At 39.5% G+C, this 12,043-nt stretch overlaps 1 protein-coding gene across 3 annotated transcripts in view; it reads left to right on the top strand.

Annotated features, from left to right (window-relative positions):
• Nucleotides 1-12,043, top strand: part of LOC111153760 (glutamate ionotropic receptor AMPA type subunit 4) — a 388,143-nt gene that overhangs the window by 281,717 nt on the left and 94,383 nt on the right. For all 3 annotated transcript variants that reach the window (XM_022512979.1, XM_022512980.1, XM_022512981.1), the window contains exon 5: nucleotides 10,413-10,466. In XM_022512979.1, coding sequence (XP_022368687.1) covers nucleotides 10,413-10,466 — 54 coding nt within the window. The remainder of the gene's footprint in view (nucleotides 1-10,412; nucleotides 10,467-12,043) is intronic.

Below are 12,043 nucleotides of genomic sequence, written 5' to 3'. Positions count from 1 at the left end.
TCACTGGTAAATGGAAGAAAGATCAAGACTGTACATAGTGAGTTTTTTTTTTTTAAGGTTTGTTTTGTTCCCCCCCCCCCCAGAGTCACATGTATACCCCATGATTCTTATGTTCTTCCAAGTCCAGGTTTATGCTGTCTCTGTACTTACCCTATGTCTTTTCCTTCACAACCACAAAATCTATACTGGAAAAATACATTTTGAATTTTGTTCTTTTAGTTAATTGTGTGGTTATTTTGGCTGATTGTTATCATAATGTAAATTTGAAGGTCAAATGTTTTAATATACTATAATGACATAATAGTATAAATATCTTGCCGGTAACACAAAGAAACTCATCTTATTGTGTCTGCCCACCCCACCCTACCATTTTCCTTTCTTATGCATGTACATAGCATTCACCCATTTGCTCATTTATTCAGTACCTACCAATTTCCGAGCACTGTGTATAAAGTTAAATCAATTGTAGTCCATCCCTTGAAGGAATTTCAAATGTAAAGGAAAAGAGAGGAACACAAGCAAATAATGTAGCACCATGCAGACAGGCGTAATAAAGCACATTACTGAAAGATGAGTCAGAATTCCCCCGGAAGAAACGCTGGGACCGGGCATTCAGGGCAGATGGCAGTGGGAGAGCAGAGCCCTGGGTTGGAGCCACATGTTTGGGGAAAGCAAATGCATATGTTTGGAACATTAGCTACACAGGAAATGAGAAGATGCTCCGGGCAAATTGAAGACAGATTACAGAGGGCCCCGTAGGGTCTCCTCAGTAGTTTTATATTCCTCATAACATTTTGATGCCATTGGGTATTTTTAGACATGATCTGATCAATTCATATTTTAAGAACAATAATTCTTGTGACAACTTAGAGAATGGGCTGAAAGGGGGGCAGATTACTGACTAGTAGTGTGCCAAGTGAGCAGTGGTTCTTAGTCTTCATTTTTCATGTCTCATGTATACCAGTATTTCATTTCATATATTTGGAATCTACATAACAGATACTTATTGAAGGCTTGTCAACGACCAGGCAGTCTCCAGGATCCCTGAAGTCCCTGCTCCATGGAGCCTATATTTTAATGAGGGAGACACAAAATAAACAAGTAAATACGTAATGCCAAGTAGGGATCATGAGAAATTCTTAAAGGTATTTATTAATATCTACTTTGCCAAGCATCACGATAGGCACTTAATTTAGAGATTCATAATCACCATTACTTTTGTTAATATTTTGAGAAGTTTAACTGACCTGACTAAGGTTTAAAAAAAAAAAAAGGAGGGGGAAATCTCCTTTGGTGAATTTAGTGGTGTTATTAGTTATGAATAACAGTCTTTGTAGGAATAAAATACCTGCACAGTGAGCTTGCTAGGCACATACAACATACCAACACCAAGTAGGAGAATCTCCTTTTTTAGGAACATGCATATTATTCCTGCTTTGTTTCTCTTAGTTATATATAACCTTTCATTTGCTTGTTTTTCAAGTAATTTCTGAGGTAGTCGATTGAACAAAGGTAAAGAGTTTACACAGAAAAGATTTTACTTGTGTATGAAGATAGGGGCTCTGCTTTGTCCTCACTCTGAATCCACTTCATAGGAACATGGTCCTGTAGCACTGAGCTGTTGGAAATAAAACAAGTAAACTTAACAGCCAAGAAAACATTCTCCTGAAATAAAAGTAAGGAGAGTGACTCTGGGGTCTTTTGTCTTCTATATTTAACCACAGTTTTATCTGTTGAGTAGAATTATGAACAGGCAAATTTTAGAACTCATGACCAAAAAGTTACTAGCTGACGTTATTAAATAGCAAGGTGCTGCCACAATTATTATGGACAGAACATACCTTCAGTACGCCTCAAATGGTTGAACTGACTTATTATTGTGGGTAAAGATGATCGACACTGAAGAGAAGTAAGAAAACACCACTAAAGCAATTAAAGTGTGAAATGGTTGTGAAATTTAAGTAAAGTAGTGAGTACCGAGTAGAGCTATAGGAAAGATGTCCTTAAACAACCTTTTAAAACTGTTCTCTAGAGCGGCATGCTCTATCTGGCTCCTGGGATTTCTGTGTACATTAGCATATTAAAGTCTCTAAAAATTCCTATAGCAAAGCAACCTCGAACCTTATTTAACCTGGTGTTCCCTGCAAAAGTGTCTACAGAATCTCTCTCTCTCTATTTCTCTCTCTCTCTCTCTCTCTCTCTCTGCAGTCACTTCTTTGCATTTTATTTGCCTAGAAAATACAGGAAAATAAAATGATTCCAAGAAAATAAAGGAAGTTTTGAATTAAGGAAAATGAGGGAGGAAGGAATGCTCTGATGATAATATTTCAAATACATAATGATAAGGAAAAGAAATATAAAATCAAGGGGATAGTGGGGGGAACATGTTAACAGGAGCCACAGAAAGTGTCTCATACAGTTCCCTACACTACAAAGTCACAGTGTTAGAGATTCTCCGGTTGGGTGGATCTTAGAGGTCGTCCATCCCATAAACAGTGCCTTCACACAGTGCTTCTGCAAGCCATGTTCAAACATAGTTGACATATAATTCAGACGCCCCCTCATAATTATCTGTCTCTTGGAAACGTGTGGCAATACATGACCTTTGAAGATAACTTCTATTCCCATCACCACCAACCCCACCAGGCCCTTAAGTTTTCTTTGTAACCCATGAATAGATGTTTATCCATTGATGACCTGTCCGATTAGGGACATGAAATATTCCGATTAATAGAAAGTTAACCACTTACGGAATTCCTGTTCTTAAAAAGAACACCATAGAATGTACTTAAAACTGTACTGTACATAGTGAACATTTAATTGGTCACTTTGAGCTTGTCCTGTGAGTAGAATTATCTATTGGATTGAGTTGGATTTACAGTAAAGGTAGGCTGTATACCTCAACTATCATTTTAGATACACATCTGGTAAAGTACAAACCATATAAAACTGAATCCAAGTTATTTAAGCTTTCCTGCTAATTGGCTTTCTTGTGGATATATAAAGAACTTGCACACCTAGAGTTGGATATGTTAAATTTTACCTGCTCGCTCTCCATCTGTGTGGCCGTGTCCCAGTCTGCTGCAGAATGGGACTGGGGAAACCTTGCATATGTGATGTTATTCAAATAAGCAATATGTTCAAACAGGAGAGTAGTTGAAGAAAAGGAACTTTACTTCATTATGAAAAAGCTGGTTTTTCTCATCAACACGTTTGGCATTCATGAACTAATATGATAACGTCACTGTCATAAATATCTGTTCATTTTCTGCTTATGAAAAATATATAAAAATTGGCCAAAATTAAACCATTTTTCTGATTGCTATGGCCTAGAGAAGGCAACGGTGTATAATTAAAACATATATATATATATATATACACAAATTATAGTCAAAACATCTGGGCTGGAGTCCCAGCTTCATTACTTAATGACTGTACCTATTTAATGTGTTTGTTTATGAAAAAGCAAAGGATTACCCCCTCCACCTATATCTCATTAGAATTATTTTTTATATTGCTTCTTAGAAAATATCTCTTTAGTTAAAAGCAGAGCGCTCACTGGTTCTTTCAAGCTATTATGTGCATTTCACATTCATAATTACAAATTCCATAGAACCTCTGTGCCTCTTTGCAAATATTTTCAATCACTAAATTAAAATGCTGTTAAATCAGAATGGATCTTTGCTAAGAGATGGTCATCATTAGCATGATGAGAATCATATTATTCAAGCTCTGTGGACGTAGAATTCTGGAACCACCATAATAGGCAGAGAGAGAAGGATATGCTCTCCACTGTGCTTTTCTGTAGCTCTTGGCAGTTACCATGATGAGATGAGTCCTGAAGCAAGAAATAAATACCTGAATTTCAGCACTTAGTTTTCAGTCATTGTTTTACAACCACATTCAAATCACATCACTAATAGGGCCTTCAGTGTAGAGAGGTGTATACAAAGTGATCTACCATCTTTGTTCTGAAGGGGTGAAATTGAAGGTGTTTTGCAGTTGTTGTTGTTGTTGTTTTTTAACATCTGGAATATAGTCGAAGAGAGAGACCAGTACTAAGAATGGTTGTTCTTAAGATATATAAAGACAGTATGAAAGGGAAGATCATATGTTGGGAATAAGAAGGAGGTATTAAATAAAGGTACCGATTCATTCCTATTTCCCTATATAAGAGGTTTAACCTTTCCCACCAAATTTAGATATCCAAATAAAAGCATGGTGTTTTATGCAACTTGAGTCTTTGACTATAGACAGTGGTTAGGGACTCAGAATATGATGTATGTGTGTTGCATTATAGGGATGAAAAGCTTGGCACAGTTAGCCAACAAAAGTGTTTTGTACCCTTATTAATTTTCCTGCCACATTCGTCATTTCTTTTTTTATTTGTAGACTGTCTTAGTTTGGTTTCTGCAGAAGCAGACCTCAAGACAAAGATTTATGTGTAATCAGTCAGTTTGGGAGGTAAAAAACACACTAGAAGGGCAGTGGAGAAATTCAGTCAATTAAAGGTGCATTTATCCCGAAATTACCACGTGGGTAACGGAGGCTTAATCTCATTTGAAATTAATGTAAATTACTGGAAGATTATTGTAAATGTCATTTGAAATTAGTGTAAATAGAACACACATGTCACAATCCTCTCTCTGGCAAGGGCATTGGAATATTTGTGCACCGGCTCCTGTCAGTCACTGTGGGAGGAAGGCATCCACTCCCTGGCACTTCCAACCTGGCCTCCTGCCCCTCCCCACCATGAGCAAAGTGGGCTCTGGGTCCAGAGCAGACCCTAAAGTCACAGAACTCCTGGTGCCAGGCATTACAGCAGCATGTGCTGAACCGGTCAGAGAAGAGCCTTAGTGGGTGGCCAGTTGTGTCTGACACTCACTGGTGGTGCAGACAAAGGACTTGATGCCTGAGAAGGCCTCTATCCCTTCTACTTCTAGTACATCTTCTAGTACATCTTCTACTGGAAGTCAGCAGTCCCTTGGGCACTTCCACAGAGAGATCACACCACTGCTTTGAGAGGCAGCCATCCTTTCATGGGCAATGTTCTTCCACTCCCTTTTCCCTAAAAATGAGTTTGTCCTATTTAGAAAGTTTTATAATTTCTACCATCTCCAAGTGTATGTGTGTGCGGACCCCCTATCACTTAAAACATCTGATGAGCGCTGTCCTTCCATCTTCTCCCTGAATCTCTTCTCACACGAAGTAGCCTCATTCCTTTGCTTCTGGGGTTATTTTCCTCTCTCTGTCTTTGAATCACACCCCCAGAAGGAAAAGTCCTGCTGTTTTCTTAGGAGGCTGTAACTCAGCAGTCCGTTTGCAAAAGCCCTTTGCCTTATATTTTTCTTTTGGTGAAACTGAGGTAAACTAACTCAACAAACTAAACAAGCTAAAGCTTGAGTTTTAATCTATAATAAAATATTTTGAAGCATCCTGAAAAATCAACATTCGAGGGACATCTGGGAGTTTGGGATTTCTGTAGATACAAAGGACTGGGGAGAGTGACAGGACATCTCCAGCATTTACTGGGCTTTGTGTCCCCAACACCACCAAACGCTGGCCTGCTGTGCTCCTGTCGCAGAATTCTCTGGAATGTGGTAACAGGCAGGAGAGGAATTTCCAGCTGACTTATAAATTCAAAGTAAAAGGAAAACCAAAATCATTCCTATTTGGGTGTGCTGTTGCAGGCTTCTAGCTTGAGGACAGTTCAGTATCATGATCGTGGCTTCGTAATAGTAGTTCGAGGTAATACACAGCAGCCCTCCTCTGGAAAGACCCCGAATGCTTTATAAACCATTGGTATGTAAAGGATTCGCATAAAATTGGATTGTGGGTTAAAGGCCAAACTCTCATCATTTACAGGCCTCAAAATGATCTTAATATACTGTGTTTGTGGCATTTATATGCTAACTTCTGTATTCATCCACTCAATCAATATTTAACATCTGTTCTGTCTTTCAAATTACCTTGTTCTCCCAGCTGAATGATACCACTTCTTAAAATCCATGGCATTCCCTTTACTTTACTCTGCATTTCAGTCAATTCTGTGTGAGGCTTATCGCCTTAAGAGATTAATTAAACATCCTTATAGCAGCAGCACCAGCTTACTTATGTCTATAAGCCTTCAATCTGCTTACCCTAAATTTATACATAGGACACATTTATTCAACTCAGTTTATTTTAAGGTGAGGCCAAGGTGGGAAAGTCTCTTGGATTCATTCTTCCTTAATTTTAATAGAAGAGTAAAGATTTAGAAGTCACAATCATAGAGATTAGGCCGTAATTTGTTAATAAAACAGTGCGGTGGCTGCATTTAGTGCACGGAGGCCGGATTTTAGAATTGAATCATTTGATCAACACCATAGATATTTCTAAGCAACTCTTTGTTTCCTAAAAAACAAACAAGAAAAAATAATCAAAGGAATCAATTAGTCCCTTTTCTTAAGCGTTTTATTCTTGGAAAAATGGGCTCCTTGGAAAGTTTATGATCTGTGGAACTTGTATATCCTTCCTAACCCGTTCTTTAGAACTCTGAATGGACACTTAATCATCATTCTTTGTTCATTTGCATCCTCTGGTTTTTTTGTTTTTTTTTAAGATGAAAAAAATAGAGATGCAGAGTCTCTACTCCCAACATTTTTCTGTCTTATGAAAGGCCGTAATTAATTATTGGAACCAAGGCCTCAACGTAGGCATGTTTGCCCCTTAACAACTGGCCCAAACCCACTTGTCCGTCACTGTGGGAGGGCTGCTGGGGGTGAGGGGCATCCATTTCCTGGCACTTCTGACCTCACCTCCCGCCCCTCCCCACTATGAGCAAAGTGGGCTTTGGGGACCAGAGGAGACCCTAAGGTCATGGGACTCTGGGTGCTGGCCGTTACAGCTGCAGGTGCTGAACTGATCAGTGAAAGGCCTTGGGGGCGGCCAGCCCTGTCTCTGACAGTCAGTGGTGCTACAGACATACCCATGCTGTAATATATCCTTGTATCTTTCACCTCACTGTTTATTTTCCCTCTTTATAAAAAATAAAATCGGAAATACAGAGACACAAGGTTTGGCCTGCTTCCAAAGTCAAGTCACTCAGATTTGTTGTTTTTGAGTTTCTTGTTTGGATGGGTTGTTTGTTTGGGGTGGGGTTGTTTTCTGTTTTTGTTTTTACACATGAGACCGTCTGCACGTGGGTTGAGATGATGATGGCCAAGTCAAACCATACCTGCGACACTGTTTCACACAACCATAAAAAAAATAAATTATTTAGCTTAAACAAACAGCACTGTGGGTGCAGGACACTTTCCTATAGAGTATTGGAGTATCCACTGGATTTTTATTGATGTTGTTCACAAAGAAACTTCCATCTAGTGTTACATGCTTGGCAGAGGGCCCAAGACCTGGCCTTAACCCCTGGCCCGCCGTGGTCAGAGGCTGTGAGGGCCTCACAGCAGTTTCTGCAGCACCTTTGTTTTTCCCCAGCAAGGATCTGGCTTGGCAAAAACGGGGTTCTGTCTGGCCTCCCCAGCCAGGTGAATAAATCGTCTGCTCACCGCTCCCTGAGGCCCCCGGTGCCCATCACGCCAATGCACACCAAGCTCAGCAAGGCCTTTTCTGCCAGGACTTTCGTCACTTTCACTTGTTTTATAAGTCGTGAAAACTTCTTACATAAGGTTGAACTTACAGGCAGTCAAGAAGGGACGGTTGTTTCCTTGTGGAAGCACCGAGGGCAGAATTTCTACTGGTCCCACATCTTTTTAACATTTACAAGAGTTAGCTTTTCACAATGTTTTTAGAAGAAGGGAGAGGGTATGGAGTGCGGCCATGGAGAAATCACACACTGAGAGCCTTGAGAGAGAAGAGGCGGGCTGAGTGTGGGGGCTTGGGGAGAGTGAGGAGGCTGACCCCGTCACGCTGGAGAAGGTTGCAGGGAAAGCTCAAGAGAGAAGCAATGAACTGTCCGAGGGCGGCAGTCCCTGCTGAGGTCCCATAGAGGGCGCTCTGGCCACTTTGCGACAGTGTGTCCTGAGTACCAGCCATCAAGTGTTCCTTAATAATTATCTTTTGCACAAGCTCCACCTCAGATTCCCAGAGAATTCCAGGGCTCTGGCCTCCTCAGCCTGGGCTAAATCAATCAGGTTTGGGTTACCCGGTATGATGACTAGTTACACAGTTTCTTTCCTGGACTTTCTTTGCAATCCCATTTACAATGGCTTGTCTTCGTCTGTATGGTGAGACTGTCGAGGGCTGTTCAGTTTCAGATTAACTGTGGACTAGATGAATCCGGCAAGAGGAAAGCTGGAGACACACTGTGTAAAACATTGCGCATGCGAAGGAAAGCTTCCTGGAGAGTAAAGAACACTTCAGGAGCCAAGAAGGACTCCGGAGGGGACTGCGCCCATATAAGCTTCCAGATTGGACAGCCTGCCTCGGGGGCTAATGGTCACCCGAGAACAGGAACTTGGGGTGCAGCCAAGGCAGTAAGTTCAACCTCCGTCCGGCCGAAAGCCGCACTGCCGACGGGCGATACCGCAGTCACGCAGGGGACTAGAAAACCACCTGCCACCTGGACGAGGAGTCAGCTGAGTGTGTTCTGCCGGGGCCGGGCTCCGTGTGGAGGGGCAGATACATCCTATGGGAAGTGGTCATCACAACCTCCTGTAGGCAGATTGTGAACTGAATTTAATTTGTACCACACGCTGTGAGGTGGGAATCAGTGACAGCAACGTTGCAGTACCTGTTAGAGGCAAACACAGATATCTTTGAAGGGATGTTTTCAGGGATGTGGGTGGAGAATTTCCCAGAATTGTTGCAGGGAAATCTTCATACTCAGGAAACACAACAAATCCCAAACAATATAAAAAATACTAAGGGAAAAATCCAAACTCCATTGTAGTGAAACTGCAGAGCCATCAGGATAAGGGAAGGTCTTAGCTGTGACCAGAAAGCAATGATGAGATGAGCAGACACTCATTTCACCAGTGGCCTTGTGTGCAAAGCTCTGTTTTTGAGCACATTTTGTATTTTCTGGATTTTAAAAGGGTTTTCCTTTATTTTATACACAAGTCACCTATTTACAAAGAATTATTTTTAGAGGATATTAAAATGCTGAAAACAATTTAATTTTTTTCTTTGGTGATTGAAGTACACGAAACTCATACATCATGTAGTGCCCTTTGAGGAACCAGTGAAGTTACCACACTGCTCACTGGTATCTGTCATTAGATTTTCTCTCATTGAGGAAATTGTCGATTTTATAGAATGTAAGAGTTTTAACTTCTAATGCAATTTTATTTCTGTGATAGAAATTTCTGAATTTCTAATTCCTGAAACATACCTAGAAACAGTCTTAGAAAAAAAAATTAATGAATCGGGGCACCTGGGTGGCTCAGTGGGTTAAAGCCTCTGCCTTCAGCTCAGGTCGTGATCCCAGGGTCCTGGGATCGAGCCCCGCATCGGGCTCTCTGCTCAGCAGGGAGCCTGCTTCCTCCTCTCTCTCTGCCTGCCTTTCTGCCTACTTGTGATCTCTGTCTGTCAAATAAATAAAATCTTTAAAAAAAATTAATGAATCTAACAGAGAAAAAGTCTCTTGATGATGTTTTGTCTTTATTCTTTTGATTATAATAAAATACTGCTCTATTCAAATGCAGGTGGGAATTAACTAAGTACTCTAGTTTCAGAAGCATCTAAACACAGGTACTTTGCCTTACAGAAACCTTGCTTGCTGCTCAGGACAAAAGACCAGTCTACTCATAGAAAATCATTCTTAACAGTGGAAGACACTTAACAGCATATCATACATTTCTATAAATTACCAACAAATTAAGGATGTCTATCTTCTTTGAACCAAAATAATTTTAAGTTTCTTATGTTAGTGTATGTTCTTTTTTAGAATATATGTATGGGGGCGCCTGGGTGGCTCAGTGGGTTAAGCCGCTGCCTTCGGCTCAGGTCGTGGTCTCAGGGTCCTGGGATCGAGCCCCGCATCGGGCTCTCTGCTTAGCAGGGAGCCTGCTTCCTCCTCTCTCTCTGCCTGCCTCTCTGACTGCTTGTGATCTCTCTCTGTCAAATAAGGAAAAAAAAAAAAAAAAAAAAAAAAAAAAGAATATATGTATGAACTATCAGTTTGTTTCATAGCCATCTCCTCCTCTTCGAGGGAATTACAGTGTAGTTTTTTGAACAAGGTTTACTGATTGAAGGATCATTTATATAGCATGACTGAAATTAGAATTTTTTTTTTTACTTTAATCACTTAATTTTTAAGGTGGCTTAGGAATTTCTTCTAATTACAAGGAAAAGTGTAACATTTTTTTCATCATGTTTCCACATGGAATTAGGCTAAACTAGCTAAGATTCTATGTTTAAATATATTCTTCAGTAAAGTTAAATTGGTTTTCTCTTGTTTCCTTCCATTTTCACAGATTGTGAGCGTTGGGAAGCATGTAAAAGGCTACCATTACATCATTGCAAACTTGGTAAGAGCTCTCTGTTTTCTGTTATTCAGAAGAATTGCTCAAGCGTTCCAGATTATTTTAACTGTGCCTTAAAATAACATTTCAGTAAATGAATAAATAACAGTACTTACTAAGCTTTTTATAACCCCTAGGATAATGTACGATAATTTGGTACGGTGGTCATTGTATTTCTAATGTGCAATTCAGTGTATGTTGATGCGGACTATCTTGACATGTGCCAAAGGGACCTTTAAAGTAACTATGACATTTGCTTTACTACGATATCACCTGCAAATTAAATAATGGTCTTTCCTCTATAAATGATAAATGTACCACTGTATGGATCAAGATTGCCAATTCTTAGGATATCACAAGGATGATGGAACTGATGACCCATGTCCTCTGATTTTAAGAAAAGCAGGATTGAAATGGCTATTAAGGAAGTCTTTTGATTGCAAATAATCCATATTTTTAAAATTATGTCAGCTTTTCATGTATATACATGGTTATTAAGCAAAATACATACATTAGTATAAAATGCTGAAAGTCCTAAGACAACTCCTTCTGGATTTCTTGCCAAGGCTCACCAAGTATTTCTTGTAAACTGTGCGGTGTAGAGGGCACGTGAGCTATGCAGAACACCATTCTCCTTGCTTCATTAGAAGGCCATCAGCCCCAAGGGCTTCATCTCAGATGTGGTTTATTTTAGAGAAGTTAAGAATGTTTTCTCCTTTTTCTCTTTTCCTACCACATATTTCTTTGGTGAGGATCTTTTGCTTAAGACAGGAAAAGAACCGAAAGCTGCAAAAAAGATTCAGATTTATCCATTCCCCTCCTATAGTGAGTGGGTCATCACCCTCTGAGACTGGAATTTTTAGTGGACGGATCACACTGTGGAATTGAGATATTAACATTCAACAAAAGACTGTCAAATTCTAATGGTAAAAGATTACCATAAGTTACCGTCAGTAACTTGTGCATACCTGTGTTATAATAGTGTTAATTATGCTTTCTCAACTTACTCATTTATCTCTAAATAACTGTGATTTCCAAAACCAGAATCAATTTTGCTTCATTGGGCCAATCAATAGCTTTTTCTTGGGAACTATTGCATAGGATTCCCAAATAGGAAGTAAATCCATTATCAAAAAAAAGATTATATTAATGTAGTTAATGTTGAAAGACTGAATGATTTCCTCCTAAGATCAGGAACAGACAAGGATACCCCCTCATCCTTTATGTTGAATTTGTACTGAAGCTTCTAGCAAGAAAAAGAAATAAAAGGCATTCGGATCGAAAAAAAAGTATTTTGTGAATAGACAATACTAGGAAATCTAATAAAAATAAGGAATCTAATAAACAAGTAATCTTAATTATATTCTTAAGGAATCTAATTTTAAAAATCTAATAGGAGAACTAATAAGTAGATTTAGCAGGGTTTCAGGATCTAAGGTCAGTATAAAAAAAATTCTGCATTTCTGTACACTAGCAGCTGACATTCTGAGAGTGAGGTTAAGAGAAAAATTCCATTTATAACTCCCAGTTACAGTCTACAATTAATGAGAAACTGCTACTTCAGTTCGGCAGGACCATTCAAT

This window comes from Enhydra lutris, unplaced genomic scaffold, assembly GCF_002288905.1.
Source record: "Enhydra lutris kenyoni isolate GAN:26980312 unplaced genomic scaffold, ASM228890v2 scaffoldscaffold34, whole genome shotgun sequence".
NCBI classification, from domain to species: domain Eukaryota; kingdom Metazoa; phylum Chordata; class Mammalia; order Carnivora; family Mustelidae; genus Enhydra; species Enhydra lutris.
Note: the sequence above shows the minus strand (reverse complement) of the source record. Positions and strands in the feature narration are given on the sequence as shown.